General features: G+C 38.5%; 2 protein-coding genes and 1 pseudogene across 2 annotated transcripts in view; all 3 read right to left on the bottom strand.

Moving 5' to 3' along the window:
• Nucleotides 1-1,992, bottom strand: part of LOC112449952 (trace amine-associated receptor 13c-like) — a 3,408-nt gene extending 1,416 nt beyond the window's left edge. Inside the window, exons 1-2 of the mRNA XM_025002887.2 lie at nt 1,820-1,992; nt 969-1,482 (exon numbers count right to left, since the gene is read on the bottom strand). Coding sequence (XP_024858655.2) covers nt 969-1,482; nt 1,820-1,992 — 687 coding nt within the window. The remainder of the gene's footprint in view (nt 1-968; nt 1,483-1,819) is intronic.
• A 4,649-nt stretch (nt 1,993-6,641) lies between these two features.
• Nucleotides 6,642-7,337, bottom strand: LOC108251179 (trace amine-associated receptor 13c-like). Its single transcript, XM_025002886.1, has one exon. The coding sequence runs from the start codon at nt 7,335-7,337 to the stop codon at nt 6,642-6,644; it is 696 nt and encodes a 231-aa protein (XP_024858654.1).
• Nucleotides 7,338-13,198: 5,861 nt separating this feature from the next.
• LOC108251185 lies at nt 13,199-14,505 on the bottom strand (annotated as a pseudogene).
• Nucleotides 14,506-21,016: the final 6,511 nt, after the last annotated feature.

The raw sequence follows: 21,016 nt of genomic DNA on the forward strand, positions 1-21,016 counted from the left end.
TAAATACTATGTAATTACCCTGTATGTTTCTCTGTAAGAACCCTATTTTTTACATGGTACATGGCCTGTAAGAAGCAGTCTGTATTATGTATTTCATTTAAAAAGCCACTTCAGTAAGATGAAGTTCTAACTTATGTAGTTTATTAAAATTTGAATGTTGCTTTTGTAAAGTATGCAAAAAAGGGATTCTCACTTTTTTTGACAAAATCCTGTCGTAATGAAAGTGGAAATCTTTTGCGCATTTTGTGTGAATTTTGTCTGCACTTTATGATATAATGCTTCCAAAAGTTATAGCATTTTCATGTTTGAGATGCAAGTTTTGATGTATTTCTTAATGCAGTTAAATATGAATTACTTCTGTTTATCAGAGATTTATAAGAGTTACATGATTGTAAAATTATTTTAAAACTTCATGAAAATACAGCAATAATATCATCTGATCATCTGAGTAAGACAAAGTAATTTGTGATCTAGTGGCATACAGTTGTATAACAGAAAAATTATATAATTATATTGGCACAAAACAGAAATCTTCTCTCTTTTTCCAGGAAAGAAATAAATAAATGAGCAAAGACATTCATTGCCCTAAATGCAGAATGTTTTGTAGAAATAATTCATGCTAGTTCATTGTTTTGTAGAAATAATGTTTTTTCGCAATTTTTTTATAGTATATTGGCGTCACAGGATTCAGGTTGCAGTATCTGAAGTGTAAAAATGTGTTTAATACATTTTCTAAACCAGGGATAGAAAAAAGCATATATTATTGGATTTAGACAAGAGTTGAAATAAAATAACCAGGCTGTAAAAGTCAAAATTTCCCTGCTAACCTGCAACTCCTCTCCTGCAAAATCAAGAACGAAAGGGGGACAGAAAGTTATTAGAAACACAATCACAACAACACCAATAGCTGTAGCTGCTTTTCTCTCAGACTTCCTAGCAGACACAGAAACTGAACCCTGTTGACTGACGGCTGCAATATGAGACCTCATGGCTCGAGCCTGAGACACAGCAACCACAAATACTCTCATATACAGAACTATGATCACTGTAATGGGGCTAAGAAAAGTAAATATAAGATCAAAAGTTCGTGTTATATCATCAAACAAAAGTACACACTCTCCATAACAGAAATTATATTTGTCAGGATTTTTCAGAAATTCTTTCAGTATCACACCGTTGTAGAGCACAGAGCAGGCCCAACACAGACAAACACAGATTATAACTTTCCTCTGAGTGACTTTGTTGGGGTAACGTAGAGGGTCACAGATAGCCACATATCTATCAGCTGATATTAGCACCATGTTTCCTACTGAGGCAGATGTAATAATAAAAGACACATATGCATAAAATCCACACATAAAGGTCCCTAAAAGCCAACAGCCTTCAGTCTTAAGGATTTGTATTGGCATAAAAAAAAGTCCAACAAGAAAGTCTGAGACAGACAAAGACAAGAGGAAGAGATTGGTAGTGGTGTGAAGCTGCCTGGAAGTAAAAAAAAACCACTAAACAAATTATCAAGTGTAACACAAGTGAAAAATAAATTTGTACATTAACAACTTTTTGCACTGAATTTATGCCCTGTGTAGATCTTTTCATATCAGAACAATGTATGCTAAGAAAGGCTTAGACATCTGCTGCTGAAGAGAAACTAGTTTTGCATTCGACTATATCTGCTTGTAAGAGATGAGAAACATGTGTATGACATTCAAACATTCATACATTATTGCATTTACTGGTTGTGATTAAAACAATATTTTTGGAGCTGTAAAAGTATGATTTTCCCCAAAAAATTAGCATTGTTTCAATTAATCCTTTATACCTGAAGTGGGAGATTGAGATGATGACCAACAAGTTGAGAGTCACAGTCAGGAATGAGATACAGGACAGAAGAATGTAAATGAAAATGTTCTCCGTATGGTGCTGCAGCGGCTTCTTGCAGGAAATGTTGAAGAGCTGTGGGAAGCAGAGCTCATCTCCATTCAGAGTCTCCATAATCAGAGACAGGAAAGCAGATGCAAAGCTGCTGAGCTCTGGCAGCATACTGACCAAAACTCTATGTAAACTCTATGTAATAAAGCTCATGAGCTCCTCCCTTTTTGATGATTGCCTGTGATGCAGTCATAAAAAATATGCATACATTATAGTGGAGCCATTGATAGAATCTCTTGATAAACCTCAGATTATCAGAGAGTGCTCATTAGAACCAAGTTTATTATTAAGGTATAATGCTACCTGTCTTGTCACAACTAGAATGACTGAACATCCAACTGTGAACAGATATTCACTATACAGGACAATTTTGTTACATCTAATGAGGACATCTCAGAGAACTATTAGTGTGCTATTACTGAATAAATGTTTTTCTACAATTTTTTTTTAACTGTTGGTATGATTTGTTCTTTAAATGGCCATATATAATATTTATATTGGCTATTAATACTGTATATTTAATAAATGACCATTCATTCAACTTTAAAAACTCAGCATCCTAAGCAATTAATTAAACCACAATAGTTTTACTAAAATCATCTCTGCCCATGCACTGATATCTTCTGGCAAAAACACAAGCAGACAGGAAAACAATCAGAACACAATGTCCCATACAGTATCAATGTCAGGAGATGACTGGGGGATGACGGACTGTGACACTGACACTTGGCTCTTCTGTGTGGACATTTTGGTTTTGTGAACAGCCCCATTGTGTGGTGTCTGTATGTAGGCAACCATGACAACAGCCAGGTACCAAGAGGAGCGGAGCCGTGGGAGGGGGTGCTTTACATCATTATTGTTAGATTTAGTGTTGTATGTGTGTGATAGACATGTCTATCACACACATACAACACGACAATACCGTCTCCCGTGGCTCACTCGTTTCTTTTCCTGTTAAAACAGGTTGGTTCGGATCTAAACTGAAAACTGATATATGATAAACATGTGTTCAGTGTTCTGTTAAGCGTCATGACATTGGCCCCCGGGGTGTTCGGTTCGTATTACTTTATGTTGTCATGATAGTTAAGCTCTCGGTTAGCTGCTCAGAGGATTTCCTCAGATGGTACGTAAAGAAGGCGTTTGGTTTATATAGCCGTCTGTAATGTGCATTAATTTACAATTCCTGATCTAGTAATAACTTGATGTTGTGTTACAGAAGAACTAGTAGAAGTGTGAAGGTACAGACGCGATTTTTCAAAGTTGTATGATGACTTTATTGTTATAATTTGGAATAAATTCAGATGAGAGCTACCAGCATGACAACACCGTCTCCCGTGACTCACTCGTTTCTTTTCCTGTTAAAACAGGTTATTTTGTATCTGCTTGCCTGTCCCTCCACCTGGGACCTGCAACAGTGGCAACCCTACATAAACTGGGTTCTTTAATATTGGGTATATTATTGAGTGGTTGATTGATTTTGCCTTATTTTCTGCTTATTTACATTCTAACTCTTAACATTTCTTTTGCTTTGAGAATGTTGGTATTGTGGTGGGCAGCTTTCAGTTGATCAACAGCTCAGCTGGTGATAATTCTCACTTCAGTGGTGATGCTCTGTAGCTGCCCATAGTGTTTGGAGAAACATGTTGGGCATCAAGGGCCACTGCATGGACTCCTTCTCATGGGTGGCAAACACTGGTGGTTGGAACCCATAAACAGTGTAGAATGGTGACAGATCGGTGGCACTGGGCAGGAGGGAATTGAGAGTGTGCTCCATCCACAGCAGATTTTGTGACCACCAGTAGGAGCTTCTGATCTTCTACTGAGCCTGCTCTTTCAATGGACACTTATTAATGGCATGATCCTTTGCACCACAGTAAAAGCATAAGTTGTACCTTCTTCATCTCTCTCTTTCCTTGGATTTTAATCTTGTCCATCCAATCTGCTTGGGCTCTTCAAAGTCCGGAGATGGTGCAGAAGTTGGGATATGTTCCTCCAAAGCATGTGAATCAGGTCTGAGTTGGGTCCTGAATGAGTGACCCACATAGGTCCTGCCGTTCTCTCTCCTTCTCTCCATCAGTCTAAGATCAATGCGGGTCATCAAATCCTCTAACTCCTTCAGTGTCTTCAGAGTCACCTCAGGTCTCACTGAAACATATTTTTTATCTTTTCCTAATTGTATTTCATTTATCTTTTATGTTTCATGGTTACTTTGTAGTTATTGTCCATACCTTTTGTATGATCACATTGTTGTGTTTCTAAAGAGAAACAAAGCAGAGTTTATGTTCTGAAAAGTTATTCAATATGGCTTCTCAGAGTAGTAAACTTCTCAGGGTCTCGTTTACTTTAGAAAGATGAATTAGGTACATACCTACCTCAACCAACAGACAAAGCTTCATTGATCCTACATTTTAGAGTAACAGGGCTCATTGACTGAGGGCTGGTCATTTGTGAGAATACGGACACCCCCTTAGATCATTGCTAATGATGATCACTTCCTGTAGGCGTGAACCAAGTCTTGAAGATATTGTGAACCCCGCCGAGAGGTCTGGGCCACAACTCAGAGACAGTTGATGTAGATACTTCCTCTGTGGACCAGCACTGTAATTGTACTCTCCATGTGTCTGAAATAAATTCTTAAACTGAAAATTAGGAACTTGATTCTTACAATTAGAAACATGTATTTCACTCACCCTTTATCTCTTCAGCCAAACCTTGGTAGAAAACATCAATGAGATTCTCATTGTTCCAACGGCTATCAGTGTGAAAGTCTATGATAAAATCTGTTATTCTTCTCCTGCCTTGCTTTAAAGATAATAGCCCTCTTATGGCCTCCTTCTCAGATAGCATTAGGTCAAAATGAATAGCAAATCTCAGAGTCTCTTAGCCACTCGGCAGTGCCCTGTAACTTAGCTTGATCAGAGAATAAGGATATTCCATAGGCTACTTTGAATCTCTCAGTTGGAAAAGAAAAAGGCTATCATTCAAAATGTATCTCACATTGCATCAGGAGGGGTCTACACTGCCTGGGATTTCCCTTGAAAACCTCAGTGGGGTTAGGTAAGGTTCATGGACCAGAGAAACTCAGAACTGTGTGGCCAGGGAGACTGGAGTCGCTGGACGTTCTGGTTAGGGACAGGGAGAGGCAGGCATAGCCAAACAAATCAGGATGTTCAGTGTGTCAGGATAAGTAATAAAGACCTTCATTACACTCCATAACTACCCTGCATGTCACCCTTAAGCACTCTGTACGTTACACTGTAAGTGACCCATTCTTTACCCTGTAAGTAACCCACATGTTTCCCTGTAAATACCTTGTACATTACCTCATAAGTACACTGTATAACCATATAAATCCAGGATAGCAAGTAACTCTTCTCTTCTCTCTTGACCCAAAGTTACAAGGGCTTCTCTACCTCTCTCTATCTCTTTCTCTCTCAAAGGCTTCAGGAAGGTTAATATAGCACTGTCCCTGTAGTTACTATGTGGATTGCCCTGTAAGTACTCTGTGTCATGAACGGGGTGGAAGGAGGCGAACCCTGAGCGCAGACTCATGGTGATAAAAAAAAACCAATTTATTTAGAAATAAAAAAGCAAACCCAAAACAAAGGCTGACGTGGCAGCAAAATCTAAACTAAATTCAAAAAACATTAACTAAACAAAACATGAACAGACCTGTGACAAGAGAAACCACTGGGAGACGAGAAGGCACGAGCAAACGGAAGGATGGCACATCAGGGAGGCAAAGAATGACAATGAACCAGCAGCTAGTGAGAGAAGTGACCGGGTTTTTAAAGGCAGAGGGTGATTAGTGGAAGTGGGCAAAGGTGAGATGATTATGGAGCTAGAGGCAGGTGTAGATGGGTGAGAATGGGGAAGAGAGAGAGAGTGACCGAGGAAAAGTGAATGTTGGCTGAGGCACAGGGAAGAGACAAAACACAAACAATAAACTATAACTGAAACATGTAGACCAAACATAATTCCAAAACTCAGGTTCTAACACTCTGTATGTTACCCCATAAGTAGTCTGTGTGTTACTTTCTATGTTACACAGTATGTTGCCCCTAAATACCGTCTATGTTATCCTGAAACTAACAAGTACATTAGCATATTGCCCTGTTAGTACCCTGCATTTTACCATGAGCATACCCCATAAAAAACAGGCTATTTTATGTATTTGTTTGGAAGTGCCACTTCAGTAAAACAAAGTCCTAATTTCCCTAATTCATTAAAAATGGAACATTTCTTTTGTGAAATATGCCAAAGAGAGATTCTCACTCATGTTGACAAAATCCTTTTATAAAAGTGAAAATCTGTTTTGGTTTTTATGTGAATTTTGTCTAAACAGTATGCTATTCTGTGTCCAAAAGTTATAGCATTTTCATAACTCAGAAGCAGGTTTTGATGTATTTCCTAATGCAGTGAGTTATTAATCACTTCTATTGATCAGGGGTCTGTAAGAGTTAGAATATTATACAATGATTTACAACTTTAAGAAAATATATAAATAATTTCATCTGATCATGTTATGAAGACAAAGTATTTGTGATCTAATGGCATACAGATAAATAAAATTAATCTTTTTATTAAAAAAACTTGAGACAAAAAAACTCTTCTCTCATTTCTAGGTAAAAATAAATTAAATGAGTAAGGCCATCCACTTACTTATACAATAAGAGTACGTTTTTTAAAATTATTTATTTATTTTTTTTAATTTACAGTATATCGGTGCCACATGATTGAGGCTCCAGTATCTGAAGTGTAACAATTTGTTTAATACATTTTCTAAACCAGGGATAGAAAAAGGCATAAATTATTGGATTTAGACAAGAGTTGAAAAAAAATAGCCAGACTGAAAAAGTAAAAACTTCCCTGCTATATAGTGACTTATGTCCTGCAAAAGCAGGAACATAAAAAGGACAGAAACTAATTAAAAACACAATCACAACAAGACCAATAGCTGTAGCTGCTTTTCTCTCAGACTTCCTAGCAGACACAGAAACTGAACCCTGTTGACTGATGGCTGCAATATGAGACCTCATGGCTCGAGCCTGAGACACAGCCACCACAAATACTCTCATATACAGAACGATGATCACTGTAATGGGGCTAAGAAAGGTAAAAAACAGATCAAAAGCTTGTGTTATATAATCAAATAAAATTACACACTCTCCATAGCAAAAATTATACATGTCAGGATTTTTCAGAAATTCTTTCAGTATCACACCATTGTAGAGCATAGAGCAGGCCCAACACAGACAAACACAGATTTTAGCTTTCCCCTGTGTGACTTTGTTGAGGTAACGCAGAGGGTCACAGATAGCCACATATCTATCAGCTGATATTAGCACCATGTTTCCTACTGAGGCAGATGTAATAATGTAAGACATTAAGTTAAAAAATCCACACATAAAGCTCCCAGCCTGGAAGAAAATGAAACTGATCAAATTAAATGTAACATGAGGGAAAAATACATTAATACACAAATAACGTATTGCACTGAATTTGTCTTAATGGAGAACTTTGTAACATGTTGCAAAAAACTGAAACAGTATATGGTCAGAAAGGCTTGGACACCTGCTGCTGAAGATAAAAATACTTTTGTATTGAAAAGTAAATGCTTGTAGGGGAAGAGGAAAAGGTGTAAGACATTCAAACGTTCATTGATTGTTGTTTTCACTGGCAATATAAACAATATTTTTGCAACTGTGTAAACAGGATTTTCCTTAAAATTTGTATTATTTCACTTAATCTTTTATACTTGAAGTGGGAGATGGAGATGATGACCGGCAAGTTAAGAGTCACAGTCAGCAATGAGATACAGGACAGAAGAATGTAAATGAAAATGTTCTCAGCATGGCTCTGCAGCAGCTTCTTGCAGGAAGTGTTGATTTGTGGGAAGCAGAGCTCTTCTCCATTCAGAGTCTCCATAATCAGAGACAGGAAAGCAGATGCAAAGCTTCTGAACTCTGGCAGCATACTGACCAAAACTCTATGTGATAAAACTCATGAATCTTCCTCCTACCTTTTTAATAATTGTCTGTGATGCACTCATAAATATGTGCATACATTATAGTTGAGGCATTCACAAAATCTAGTTCCCAAATTATTCCTCCATTGGTCTTTTTTTCAGTTGAATAAAAAACAAACTTAATTGCTGTAATCACCACCACATACACCACAGGTTTCAAACACCATTCCTCAGGGGCCGCTCTCCTGCATGTTTTAGATGTGTTCTTGATTTAAAACACCTGGTTTAAATGGATGACCTGTTGCCATGCTCCTGGAGAACTTGATGATTTGTAGAGCAGGTGATTAAACCATTTGAATCAGGTGTTTTGGAGCAGAAAAACCTAAAACTCCCTGGACAGTGGCCCTCGAGGTCTGGAGTTTGACACCCCTGACATACACCGTTGGTGTTGTTTAATCTTCTGTCCGACAACAGCTCAATACAAATATAAATTAACTTTTCCTTTTGTTTTTCACTTTTTTACTATTGTGGGAGAAATATGAAGAAGACAGCAAGGTCGATAGGTTTGTTATGTAAGGAAAGATTTGAAGGTTTCTTATTGCCAAGTGAACATGCTAACTTGTCCCAGAACAGTCCTGTTATGGTAATAGATGGATAGATTTTATTACAGACTTGTAGTCCAAATCACATAGGAATCTTTTAAGAGGCAGTCATACCAATGTTTCCAATATACAGATGTATATCTTACATCACTATATTTATTGTTAGTCAACAGTAGGATAATTCTATTATTGGACTCATGTAGCCAGCAAACAAATTTATACATAAAATTTCTTAAAACAGCCATCAAAGAGCTGATATTAGCAGACACAAACAGTTCACTGCCACTGCTTCATCTGGGCTTCATTTAACAAAAGTCCTAATCCATCATTATAAGCCACGTTTAATCTCTGAAGGCTGGCTTTTTTATAATTGCACCAATATAATTGTGTGATGTTCTTGGGTTTTGTCTGGCATCATTTAGTTATCTGGTTTTATTTATATTGTTTCGTTTCTGTTGGGATTTCTGTCTGTGTCTCTTGTGTTTGTGTTTCAGTCACTCCTCAGTCATTCTCTCGGTTTCCTTGCCACGCCCATCTCCACCTGCCTGTGATTATCCCCACTCACCTGTTCCCACTTACCTTGTCATCCTCAGTGTTTAAAACTTTCTCCACTACTCCGCTGGTTCATTGTATGTTTCTGTCCTGTTAGTTCCTGTTCCTGTTCCCATTTCCGTTCCCATTTCTGGTCCCATTTCTGGTCCTGGTAATATTTGTTTTTGCCTTAGCTCCTTATTTAGTTTATGTTTTCTGCTTTTGCTGCCACGTCAGCTTTTTGTTTTTGTTTTTTCTTTGTTTTAATAAATTAGTTTTCTTTATTTACTATGAGTCTGCGCTCTGAGTTTGTCTCCGTTGTCACCCGCCTTGACAGAATGAACCAGCCAGCTCTGAACCCAGCGGACTCATTTTCTTTTTCAAACCTCTCTGAAGAGGATGTTCTCCGGCTCCACATCGCAGTGAGAGAATACTGCGATGTGGAGACCTTCTCCCTGGACAAACAGGAGTGTTTTCGGGCAGCCCATGCCCTCATGAGGGAGGCACTTCGCCACCCCGGGCTTGAGACATCCCCGGGAATGGACGAGATCCTCAGCGGGGCTAGAAGAGACTACGCCCTGGGTTGCGCTTCCTCCGTGTTCCCTGTGGCTGCTGCGTCTTCCTTGTCCCCAGTGGCTGCTGCATCTCCTGAGCTCCCAGTCTCCCGGCGACGGGGTCGACAAAGGAGGAGGGTACCAGCCGAGTGCGAGGTTCTCCCGTCGCCCATGCTGGTGGCGGAGGAGGAAAGGGTATCTACATTCTGGGGAACCCGCTTGGTCCTCAGACCATCAACGCTGCTGGCGAAGAATTCAGCGCTGCCGCCGCCGGTGAAGTCTCCTGTTCCACCGCCATCGGCGAGTTCTCCGGTGGGTTGGACCACCGCCACCGCCGCTTCCCCGGTGATTAGGACCACCTCCGCCACGGCGTCCCAGCTGGGAGGAACCGCTGTCACCACTGCCGCCAGGAGGATCGCGGACCGCGATGCCTCTCTCTGTGCCTCCGAGAGGGTCACGGACGGAGACGCCTCTCCCCCTGTTTCTGTGAGGGTCACGGACGGCGACGCCTCCACAACCTCTTTGGCCTGTCTTCTGGGTTCACCCAACCTGAACCATGTTCCTGCCTACTTAAAGGCCTCAGGACTTTCACCCACTGACCTCATGGACATATCCTCCCAAAAAAACAGACTTCTTTCTTCTACAGTCACGAACACCGACCCCAGTCACAACCTTGTCGCCTTTTCACTCATCGAAAAGATCCTTTTGTCCCGTCCTGGTCTCCTCAGTTTGGCTCACTACTCCAACATCTACACTACAGTAACTCAGTTAAAAGGACATTTAACTAACCCATCCACAGCCCCTCCAGTGCCGCTCTCTGCAGCTCCAGCGACCTCTGCCGAGCTCTCTGAGCTCCCTGCGGCCTCTGCAAAACCTCCTGCACCACTCTCAAAATCTGCCAAACCAGTCAGCGTCTCTGGGGGTCGGCAACCACGAGGCTGCGTCATCCTGTGTAACTGTGGGGGGTCGGCGACCATGACGCTGCGTCAGCCTGTGTCTCTGTGGGGGTCGGCGAACATGACGCTCCATAGGGCCCGAGAGGACGCCTCGATCAGCTTCGCCACATCGAGGGTCCGGGCGGACACCTCGCTTCAGTCTGCTCCATCGAGGGTCCTAAACGACGCCCTCATCATGCCTGCTTGGTCCACGCCTTCCCCCCTCTCGCCTGCTGCAATCTCGCCTGCTTGATCCACTCCTGCCACACTTAGGACTGCGCCCGGGCTGGCCTACCGAACTACTGCTCCGCAGCGGATGGCGCCTGGCCATTCTCTTACACCTGATGAGAACATCTCCAAGAGAATATCAGTATCTTATTAGTGACTCTTATTATTCTACAGCAATTCACCCATCTGGACATATGTCCATTTAAATAAAACAAAGAAAAATAAGATTTGTCAGTTTCTCACCAGATAATGAAAAAAAACTTTATATTTAACCAGCGAAACCTTCTGAAATGACAAACAATGATTAAAAAGAAAATAGAAAAAGGAAAAATAACAATAAATGTTGAACTTAAAGAATAGTCATGCTAATACTACTATTGCTACTACTACTACTCATAATAATAACAGTAATAATAATATTACTACTGAATGTATGAATGATAACAAAATAAACACAATTTTAATAAAATAAGAAAACTTTAGTAGGTGCACTTTAACAAAAGAATCACTTCTGAACCTTAACTTGGCTGCAGCTGACAAATTACAAATGGTAAGAAACAGATAATCTGTCACCCTGTCATTCATGCTTTGTGACAATTAGAGTTAACAATTAACCTAGCATGTTTCTATGTAGGCACTTCACAGATGATAAACACACTGGAGGAAACAATTTGTGTTTTTTGTCTCTGAAAATCAAATCATGTGACTCCAGTGGACTCTTCAGGATTTCTATTGTACTTGCCCATTCACCAAACATTTTAATCTGTGTGGCACACCCTGGGCCACACATTTTGCATCTGGTTCTTTTACCACTACTATTACTTCTGTTTTGACAAATCACACAATAAAGTCAGTACTGACACCTGGTGGTTAGCACAATTACAGCTGATCATCATATCTTCCTTTTCTTAAAGTGAGATTTCCTTTACACTATCTAAACCCCTTTTTAAATACCATTAATTTAACAATAACAACTTAAAGCCTTTTTATCACAATCCAGTACACAAAACATTTACCGGTTCATTTTGCACATTTTAAAACAAACATGTAAAATGAACACTTTATTCTTCACTGTTACCTTTAAACATTAAATTTTCTGCCCAATGTAGTTTATGAGAAAAGGTTTCTTGCATTAACCACTTTTGTCAGCCATTCATTGTGTTCTTTGGCTGAAGAACCCCAAACAATGATATATCAAACATATACTCTGGCACCCCATGCTATTATGATGCAAAAAAGTAATCTCAGGAAACAATATCTTCCAAAAGGTGTGTTACAAGTGCAGGAGTTAATGCTTGTTACATCCAAGTTCAGCTGCCAAAACCTTGTGATGCATCAAGCTTTAAAACATTTGTGGCTCCAGACATTTCACTGATAATTTCTTCATGTGTGATAGTGTTTATACTTGAATATTAGCATTCAGATTATTTGGATCAATAAATATTCTCATGTTTCCGTTTTTCTTTGTAGCAGTTCCCTTTTAACATAGTCTCTCAGCGGTGCTACGATTCTGAGTGCTACATGTTCAACTGGTTGTGCATTTTCTATGAGTTAGAACTCAAGCTTTAAAACCATTTGTGACGTTTTGAACTATAGAGTCAACAGAGTCACTTATGCTAACAATATCATTGATGGAGTACACCCTTTTCACCAAACCAAGCTCTCCACAGGCTTCATTACCCAACAAGGAATCAAAACCCTCTGACATAAGAGAAAAAACTAAAACTATTTACTGCACTTTAATCCTTACTGCGACTATCAACATACACGTGCCCAAATACTAGATTTTCTGCCTATTATATTCTCTGAATAAAGAATTTCTGGTTTGTCTTTTAATGCTCTGAGGTCAGACATACTGATAAGATGAGCTTTAATACCTGAGTATCATTGTCAGTACAGGGTACACACCCCACACGAACAGGGCTGTATTATGTATTCCTTTGGAAATGCCACTTCAGTAACATAAAGTCACACTTTTTGTAATTCGTTAAAATTTGAATGTTTCTTTTGTAAAATATGCCAAAGAGTGATTCTCACTTAGACTGACAAAATCCTGTTGTATTGAAATCTTTTGGACATTTGTTGTTGTGAATTTTGTCTACACTGTATAATATACTGCTTTCAAAAATTATAGCATTTTTGTGATGAAGATGCAAATTTTGATGCATTTCTTAATGCAGTTAGTTATTATATACTTATGCTGCTCAGAGATCTGTAAGAGTTACAATAAAGTACAATTATATCTGACCTTAAGAAAATGCATATATATTTTCATCTGATCATCTTAAGAAGTAAGTTGTAATTTCTTAAAATTAATTTAAGACAGAAAAGTTACCCCCCCTCAAAAAATAAATAAATAAATAAAATAAAATAAAATTAATAAAGACATCTATGCAGAATGTTTTGTATAAATATGTTAGTTTCTTCTTGAATTATATTTTTTACATTTTTTTACAATATATTGCTGTCACATGATTCAGGTTGCAGTATCTGAAGTGTAACAATGTGTTTAATACATTTTCTAAACCAGGGATAGAAAAATGCATAAATTATTGGATTTAGACAAGAGTTGAAATAAAACAGCCAGGTTGAAATAGTTAAATATTCCCTGCTAAATAGAAACTCTTGTTCTGCAAAAGCAGGAACAAAATATGGACAGAAACTTAATACAAACACAATCACAACAACACCAATAGCTGTAGCTGCTTTTCTCTCAGACTTCCTAGCAGACACAGAAACTGAACCCTGTTGACTGATGGCTGCAATATGAGACCTCATGGCTCGAGCCTGAGACACAGCCACCACAAATACTCTCATATACAGAACTATGATCACTGTAATGGGGCTAAGAAAGGTAAATATCACATCAAATACTAGTGTTACATATTCAACCAAAAAAACACACTCTCCATAGCAGAAATTAAATTTGTCAGGATTTTTCAGAAATTCTTTCAGTATCACACTGTTGTAGAGCACAGAGCAGGCCCAACACAGACAAACACAGATTATAACTTTCCTCTGAGTGACTTTGTTGGGGTAACGTAGAGGGTCACAGATAGCCACATATCTATCAGCTGATATTAGCACCATGTTTCCTACTGAGGCAGAGGTAATAATGTAAGACATTAAGTTAAAAAATCCACACATAAAAGGTCCCAAAAAACCAGCAGCCTCCAGTCTGAAGGATTCGTTTTGGCATCAGAAGGAGTCCAACAAGGAAGTCTGAGACAGCCAGAGACAAAAGGAACAGGTTGGTGGGAGTGTGAAGCTGCCTGGAAGAAAAGAAAAAAAAAATTAGATTAAATTTATAATATTGCTCTTTTGGATTGTTTTAAAAATCTGTGACTCAATGCAGAACTACACAATATACAATAACATAAAGTAGGATATCCTCAGAAAAGCTTGTACATCTGTTGCTAAAGACAAAATACTTTTGTATTCTACTGTAAATGTTTGTAGTAGACAGATGTTAAAAATAAACATTTTTTAAAAATAAAAATATAAAACTTAAAAATGTATAATTTTGTATCTACAGAAGAATGATTAACCCTAAATATATTGCATTATTTCACTTTATTTTGATGCCTGAAGTGGGAGATGGAGATGATGACCAGCAAGTTGAGAGTCACAGTCAGCAATGAGATACAGGACAGAAGAATGTAAATGAAAATGTTGTCAGCATGGTGCTGCAGCGGCTTCTTGCAGGAAATGTTGAAGAGCTGTGGGAAGCAGAGGTCATCTCCATTCAGAGTCTCCATAATCAGAGACAGGAAAGCAGATGTAAAGCCTCTGAGCTCTGGCAGCGTACTGACCAAAACTCTATGTAATTAAGCTCATGAAAATTCCTCACCCCTTTTTGTTGATTGTCTGTGATGCAGTCATCAAAATGTGCATAAATTATAGTTGAGCTATTGATCAAATCTAGTCCCCAATCATTTTACCTCCATTGGGCTTTTTAAAATGGACTTTGTACTGTAGTGTCTTATTTAGATAATCTTAGCTCATGATTTAGATAAGTTTAGTTTAGCTTGTTATATAGTTGTGTGTTTTCCGTAGTTTTGTGGTTTCATGTGTTAAAGCCCTTTGAACCGCCTTGTTACTGAAAAGTGCTATATAAATAAATGTGACCTGAGTTGAAAAAAAAAAAACATCCTTGCTGTGATTAACTCTACATGCACTGTGATCTTGGCTCATCTTCTGCCCTACAGCATCTTAATACAAATCTGAGAATTTTTAATTCAAATCAAATTTTCTTTTCCTTTTGCACTTGCAGTGGTTGTAGCAAAAAATAAGAGTAACAGGAAGATTAGGTAATCGATTTTTAACAATTTATTACTAATAAAATGTGAAGCAGAACATCCCAGCAATGAGACAAATCCAAGCAGCAGCAGAGAGTGATCATTTGAAGTTTGTTAGACATAACCCTACCAGTCTTGTCATAACTGGAAGGCTGTATAAATTAGAGCAAGGGTAGGCAACCCTGGTCCTGGAGAGCCACTATCCTGCATGTTTTCCTTGTTTCCCTGCTCCAACACACCTGATTTAAGGCAGAAGCCTGTTAAAGACACACTGATTCAAATCAGGTGTGTTGGAGCAGGGAAACAAGGAAAACATGCAGGATAGTGGCTCTCCAGGACCAGGGTGGCCCACCCCTGACTTAGAGGGTAGAATGACCAAACATCTAACTGTGAACAGAAATTCTTTATGCAGGATCATTCTGCTACACCTAATGAGGACATGTCAGAAAGTTTTTCAATATCTTATCAGTGAATGTTATTTTTCTACAACAATTCCCCCATCCGGACATATAAATGTCCACTTAAACAATACAAACAAAACTAACATTTGTCAGTTTCCCATCAGATAATGAGAAAAATGTTATATTTAACCAATGAAACAATAAAAAAATTTCAAAGAATTAAAGCGACTGTCATTTTAATAAGCACCTTTTTTGTTTTTATACCAGTAGCTGGTAGAAACATGCTGCTAGATTATGAAGTAGCCTTAATGTGCCAAATACTATTCTAACCACCATGGTACTTTTCCAGATAGGCTAGAATTATAAAGTGGAAACTACTGCCTACTTTACTGCCAGAATATATGGCCACTTTTTCACACTGATCCACTTGACTGGTTAAAATGAAGGGACACAAATCCCCTTGTCAGCAGAAACAGTGACAGCATTTTGGAGCATACCAGAAGGCTCTGCTTACAGTGTCCATCCCTACTTCTTAGTCAATAATATCTTTACTCAAAGCTGTTTTCCAACATTATATTTAAAACTGTTTACTTATTTATTACTGTCAAATACAGATGTGAGTGTAAAATCTCTTGGTTTTCATGTTTTTATTTTTTTAGGTTTCGTTTTAAACCTTTTACTAAATTTCATACCATTCGTAACAGAAGGCAGCACTTCAATGTCAGTTTGTATGCTGACAAATTGCTAGTAGTAAAAACACACAAATGTAAGCCTCTAAAGCAAACTTACTCTCTTCTCCACAGACATGCACTCCATAGTTCAGGATCAGGTGCTTATGAGACAACTCACTCATCATGATGGCTGCTTCAAAGAAAGACTGAAGGACAAGAATAAGATGGAAATAAATAAATGAACAAACTAAAATGTGCTCAGGGAAATAACAAAAAAACAAGGACTGAGCAAGTTTGTTTGTCATAAATAGGATATTAGTCTAGTTGGGTGTTTTTCTCTTTGGGATTTCTTTTTAAAGTACTGTATCTTTCTTTTTAGCCCCCACACAGTAATAAACATTTTGAAGGAGCCTTGTGTTGACCCTTAAAAACAAAATACTACTAAAGAAAAAGTACACAAGTTTTGCAATAAATAATTATAACTTTACAGACTTAAGTTTATTTAAGAGCTGTAAGCTGAACATCATAAATGAGCAAACAGGTCTGTCCATTTACAAAATGGGCTTTTTGTAAAGTGGGTGGAGTGGCAACATTTACACATGGAAACCCAAGCATTTGCATTCAAATGCCAGCATGCTTGTAAGCTACAAAAGGTGCACAGCTTTAAAACTACAGACCTCAGTAGTTTCTGTGGGCCAGGTCGAGAACTTTCATCACAACTTTGGTTTGATGCATTTGTCCGTAGCCTCCAAGGTCCTTTTGAATGCCTTTGAAGATTTTTGGAAATGTTCCTTGACCAAGACTCTCCATCTGACAAGAAGATTATGATTGCATAGAGATTAAACTTGTAATCGGTATAAATGGCTCTTTACCTGATTGGGTTATAGTATGCTCACTATTATGCATATAAAATATTACACCTTGTAAATGTTGAATTAACCAAGTTTTGTTAATGCAGAATTTATGAAATGGTAATATGAAAAACAAACAAACAAACAAAAAAAACACCTAATAAAACCTTGTAAAATTATAAACAATCTTTCAAAGCAATACGAACAGTAAAAATAAATTAAAATAAATCTTGAACATAAAAGTCCTTAATGAGAACAACAGCAACAATCATAATAATAATTAATACAATTTATTACAATAATGAAACTTTAACAGGTGAACCTTTACTAAAAGAAATCAACCAAATGTCTTCTGACGCTTAACCTGGGCTGCAGCTGAGGAACAAAAAATGTTAAAATCTTGCAATCAAAAGGTCAAAAGAATATTTCAGTTATTTTGGACTGAATCAAAGAAAATAAAAAAAAATAAAAAAACAAACAAACAATGATGTAGTAGGTTTGGGCTTAAGAAATACCTTAATAAAACCTGAAATAGGAAGGAACCACACATTGTGGAACCATTCATCCATCCATCCACTCCACCTGTATGGCCCTGGGGTCTCATTTATAAAAGATTGCGTAGGATTTATACTAAAAGTGTGCGTATACCCAAAAGGCAAAAATGACGTACACCAAATAAAAAAATTCACATTTATAAAACCGTGCACCAGCAAGCAAATTCCCTTTATAAAATCAGACTTGCATCTAAACGTTTGCGCACAAGGTCCCGCCTCAGGTTCTGCCCTCCACACGCCCACATTCAACCATAAATGGTCAATGTAATGTGAAGGAATTTTAATGAGCCAGCTGATCAATGTTATTTCATGGTGAGCAATAGTAACAACAGAGAAACAAGGGAAGAGACAATTTTTCAGCGAGGCAGAAATGTGTGGGTGATGAGGTGGAGAACAAAAAATATAATTTTTGGGAGCAACAATGGCGTTAAAAATAAAAGGAGGCATTGTGTTGTGTGTGCAACACGTTTTCACCACTGTTAATTCAATGAGTGGGACAGAGAGGAACATGGCTGAGGTAAAGAAAAAGTAATCAGATTTTAGGGTGGAGGCAAAAAAGCGAGCATGTCAGCCAAAGGTGTGGGTAAGGGCGTACCAGAACTGACACCTTTTGAGAGAAGGATGGCCGGTGACGTGCTGAAAACTGATGGTCTGCCAAAAACTGATCGGGTGCACCACTGCGAGGGAACGCGCACGGGTGTGAGCAGTATTAAAGCGCACCTCCTCTGAGCTCTGGGGGTTTGGAAAAGAGGTTAGAGCCTAAGGGAGTAGCCACTGTCCCCTCGTGTGTTAACCTGTGGTACACATCACCCTGGTGATCATCCAGGGAGAGGAATGTGATGGGGAGAAAGGTTATGGCTCACCAGCGGAAACATAAATAATACTGCTGTTTTGAAAGCTCATCATAAAGTCGATCCAATATTAAAGTTTGATTATGGAGTGAAATTAAATATCTGAGAGGAATCATACAGTTTGGCTTCAATTCTCCACTTTACCATCTGTGTCACGAGTTTCTCCTGTCTCCAAAACAAGCATTTATGGAATACATGGCTCAGCGTTTTTGCATGAGGGACCGCACATTTTCCCGTCAAGTTTGTGTTTTATAGATCAGAAGCTTTTTGTGGAAAGTGACATACGCAAGGTGAGCAGGTGAAAAGTACGGATGAAAAGCGAGGAGGAGCAGAGTCGGCAGTGGAGAGCAGGCAGGATTACAGTGGCTGAGCTGCTGTCTTCGATGTTGGAGAGGATGATCCAGGGACTTGTACGTTGAAGATGAAGAGAAAGGATTTAGGCATGTTTGATCACAGGAAGTTGAATCCAGAAGGAGCCAATTCTGCACAGAGAAACACGGGAGTTAATTCATAAGGAAAGTTGGCATTTCTTACTAAACAAAACAATGTTGCAAGAGCAGGGCTGACACCCATGACACACAACATACCCACAAAGACAAATGGAGCAACCCAGCCTTAAGTATCTGCTCCAACTCATTACCCTGACAAGCTGCAGCTGCAAAGGCAGCTGCACCACCTCATCACTACTCATTCAGATGTTTTTGATCAATACATATTCTCAAGTCTCCATTTTTGTTTGTAGCAAACTTCATTCACCCAGTTCATTGGCTCTTCAACGTTTGTTTTTAAATCATTCCTAAAGTCATCATTCTGCCCAGTTCTTTTTTAATATATTCTCTCAGCGGTGCTGGGATACTGAGTGTGGCATCACGTACAACTGGTTGTCCATTTTCTTTGATTTAGGGCTGAGGTGTAAATGGTAAAATACTAAAACCATTAAATACATTTGTGAAGCCTTGTACTATCGAGTCAACAGAGTCACTTATGCTAACAGTATCATTGATGGAGTACACCCTTTTCACTAAACCAAGCTCTTCACGGGCTTCATTACCCAACAAGGAGTCACAACCCTCTGACATAACAGAAAAAGAAAACTATTTAGTGCACTTTACCCTTTACTGTTACTTTCAGCATACATGTGTCCAAATATTAGATTTTCTGCTTATTATATTCTCTGAATAAAGGTTTCTTACTTAGAATTTTTGGGTTGTCTTTTAATGCTCTGAGGTCAGACATACTGATCAGATTAGCTTTAATACATGTGTCAAGGTTCATGGTGAACAAAGCACTATTTATCATGTCTTTTTCATGCTCACTTTCACAGTGCCACAATGCAAACAAAAAATGCCTCACTTAAATCTATGTAATTTTAAATGTCCATCGATTTTATCTTCACAGTGTCTTTTCTTTTCAAGAAGCACTGTTTAGCAAAGTCCTTTCTCCCTTGACATTTGGAGCACTGTCCACTGTAGGCTAGACATGGCCTGGCTTTGTGCAGCCAGCCACAGCACTTGCAGTTGAACACACCACCTTGTGTTGGGTATGCAGACTGGGTCCTTGTGCCCCATCTTTTAGCCTGAATTACACCAACAGTTGCAGACTCGTCCATAGTTGCCACACCCACCTTAATGACACTAAATGTCCTGGTGTGTAGTTGGGATAGCTCAGCAGCATAGCAGATCTTGATGACTGCATCCAGTGTCAAATCTATTTTTTGCAGCAGCCTTTATCTGAGCTTATGTCTTTAACACTAAAAACTATTTGGTCTCGTATCATAGAGCAGGGGTGTCAAACTCCATTACTCGGGGGCCGCTCTCCTGCATGTTTTAGATGTGTTCTTGCTTTAAAACACCTGATATAAATGAATGACTCGTTGCCATGCTTCTGGAGAACTTGATGATTTTGGTGAGGAGGTAATTAAACCATTTGAATCAGGTGTGTTGGGCAGAAAAACCTAAAACTCCCAGCACAGCGGCCCTCAAGGCCTGGAGTTTGACACCCCTGTCATAGAGTCAATCAAGGTGGGAATGTTGCATGACTGTGCTTTCAACTTGAGGTCAGTTACTTGCAGTACACTACAAGTACCCAGTACACTTCCACATACTTACCATGTAAGTTACCCCATTATTACACCTATATTAAGTCCAGTTAAGTCAAATTTATTTATATAGCACTTTTTAGCAACAAGGCAGTTCAAAGTGCTTTAAAACACGAAAACAAAAAAAAAATACAGAGTTATGAAAACATAACAATATAAAAAGCTAATCTAAATGTACCTAAAACACAAGCTAACATAATCTAAAAAAATAAATGAGCAAAAGTAACATAAACAGATAAAAAAAAACTAAGCTAAGAAACTAGGATATAAAAAGCTAAACTTAACTGGAGCAAGACTTACTAAAGTCATACTAAAGATAAACTGAGGAAAATCAAACTAGGATATAATAAACTGATAATAAGCTAACATAAACTACTCTAGAATTTAAAAACCTCCACTTAATAAATCAGAAATGAAGCTAAGAGACTAAACTAAAAGGTACCAGAAGGCTAACTGAGTACTGAAGGCCAACTAAGAGTTAACAACTTTTTAATAAAAGGCCAACTGAAAGTGTCAGAAGGCATATAACCCCCCCCCCCCCCCCC

Source organism: Kryptolebias marmoratus, linkage group LG6 (assembly GCF_001649575.2).
Source record: "Kryptolebias marmoratus isolate JLee-2015 linkage group LG6, ASM164957v2, whole genome shotgun sequence".
Taxonomy (NCBI): Eukaryota; Metazoa; Chordata; class Actinopteri; order Cyprinodontiformes; family Rivulidae; genus Kryptolebias; species Kryptolebias marmoratus.